Raw genomic sequence first — 2,273 nt, 5'->3', positions numbered from 1 at the left:
GAAATATGATAAATTACTCTCAAAAATAGTAACGCACTGGAAGAATATATTCTAAAATAACCAAATGAAATAAAGTTCTGGATTATAGTGTCTGTAGGTCCTTGAATAGAACCAGTGTGGTCTTTCTCAATAAAGAGCTGTTTTTTTTAACTCATGTATGGACATATTTTCACTCAAAAAATAAAAAGCTCTTCTCTCTATTTGTTGGTTTCCTGGAGATGAAACTAGTCAGTAGGGCAGAGTGGGCTTTCAGAATCAATACAAAATTGTTAGTATCATTTTTTAAACGTTTGGTCACATTCATGAAAGTTTGCAAACTCAGATTATTTACTCTATGAAAACCGTACTGTGAAATCTACACTACGGAAATTAAAGCAACAATGTTTGTGAAAGCATAAAACTAGTTTCTTTATTTAGCATTCTCTAGAGGAACAAAAAATTAACACACACCCATATGGCCACCAATAAACAATTTTTTGAAGAAACTGTGTGACACCTAATATTAAGGAGTATTACGCATCTATGAAAAAAGAATAAAACCATTAATATATAAAGATGTTCTACTATTTTATCAAATTTGTAGAACTCAAAAATTAAGCATATTCATACCAAGAAATGCAAACAGTCTTTACCACTTATTAAATTTAAATAAAGTTCAGTCCAGCAGTAACATCACATAGACCTCTCAGCATAGTCAGAATGTATGTAAATCCACTTTTCTTCGCCATAATTTTATCAAAGCTCTTTTCAGCTCACTGTTCCTTAGACTGTAGATCAGTGGATTCAGCAGAGGTGTTAAAAGTGAGTAAGACAAGGACATCAGCTTCTTGGCTTCTGGGGAGTAGCCAGATTTAGGTTGTAAGTAAGTCATACTGGCTGTGCCATAGAAGAGGGTGACAGATGTGAGATGGGAGGCACAGGTGGAAAAGGCCTTTTGCCTCCCAGTGGTTGATGGCATCTTCAGAATAGCAAAGAGAATTCGAATGTAAGACAGAATTATCAACATGAAAGGAACCATGATAATCAAAATGGTGCCAGTGAAGGCATAGATTTCAAACAAAAATGTGTCTGCACATGCCAGCTCTAGCACTGCTGGAGTTTCACAAGAGATGTGATTGATTTCACTGGGGCCACAAAAGGGAAAACTAGAAACCCATGTTGTTTGCACAGTACCTAACATGAAACCCAAAGTCCATGAGCCTGTAACTAATTTCATACAAACTCGTTTGTTCATAATCATTGGGTAGCTCAGAGGAGAGCAGATTGCAGCAAATCGGTCATAAGCCATTGCCCCTAGGAGAAAACATTCAGTCCCACCAAAAAAAAGAATAAAATACATCTGTGCAAAGCAGCTCACAAATGAAATTGACGTTTTTTCATTGGAGAGAACCACCAGCATTTCGGGCATAATGACTGCACTGATACTAACATCCACCACAGACAGGTTTTGGAGGAACAGGTACATGGGAACATGCAGGCTCTGTTCCAGGCAGATGACAACTATAATGACGACATTTCCTATCAGTGTCAGCAGATAAATAATCAAGAAAATCCCAAAGAGCTGCCCTTGGAGTTCAGGAAAGTTAGAAAAGCCCAAGAGGATAAACTCAACCACAGAGCTTTGATTTTGCCTTTTCATTTCAATAGTGGAGCATATTTTGCATTTATGGGCATAGTATATAAATTATGAAGTCACAATTCAATAGCTATGTTTTCATTCAACCCTAGATATTCTTAGGAGAAGATAAAAAGAGGAACTCATTCTGACAGAAATTCAGTTTGGCAGTTTTGGAGAGTGGACAATTATTCAAATTAATGAATCTTTTTCAAAAAAAAAAGAGGAAGTGAAGAAGTCTGTCTCAGAAATCTTGTCTGAAAAGTACAAAATAATATCAAAATTCTTTTCCAACTTGTGTAGCTTGAAAATGAAAATACTCTTAAAACAAATGTTTTATAAAGTATAAAAGTTAACAACTGGAAAACATACCCATGAAATTTTTTATTAGTCTAATAATTCAAAGATACAGCACAGTCAATTGTTATTTATTATAACTATTTGTCTAGTTCAAAATCCCTTTTGTGATTTGGTTAAATATGAAAACTCTGCAGAAAAACAAAAAGAGACTTGTGTTTCAGATCTTAGGTGGTCTGTAAATAATGTGAAATGACTTCAGTTTACTGATTTTTTTCATAGACTGTGAAATAATAGTCAATTATCTTGCAATTGGCCTTCATAGAAAATATTCAGGGTTAATTCTTTATGGTTCATCTTT

At 34.6% G+C, this 2,273-nt stretch overlaps 1 protein-coding gene across 1 annotated transcript; it reads right to left on the bottom strand.

The window, feature by feature from the left end:
* Positions 1-694: 694 nt before the first annotated feature.
* Positions 695-1,639, bottom strand: OR10A6 (olfactory receptor family 10 subfamily A member 6). Its single transcript, NM_001390346.1, has one exon. It carries the CDS (start codon positions 1,637-1,639, stop codon positions 695-697), a length of 945 nt encoding a protein of 314 aa, NP_001377275.1.
* Between the last annotated feature and the right edge of the window lie 634 nt (positions 1,640-2,273).

This window comes from Bos taurus, chromosome 15 (assembly GCF_002263795.3).
Source record: "Bos taurus isolate L1 Dominette 01449 registration number 42190680 breed Hereford chromosome 15, ARS-UCD2.0, whole genome shotgun sequence".
Lineage (NCBI taxonomy): Eukaryota > Metazoa > Chordata > Mammalia > Artiodactyla > Bovidae > Bos > Bos taurus.
Note: the sequence above shows the minus strand (reverse complement) of the source record. Positions and strands in the feature narration are given on the sequence as shown.

Coding starts and splice junctions, on each gene's coding strand:
- OR10A6 (NM_001390346.1), bottom strand. CDS start 1,639: ATGAAAAGGCAAAATCAAAGCTCTGTGGTTGAGTTTATCCTCTTGGGC.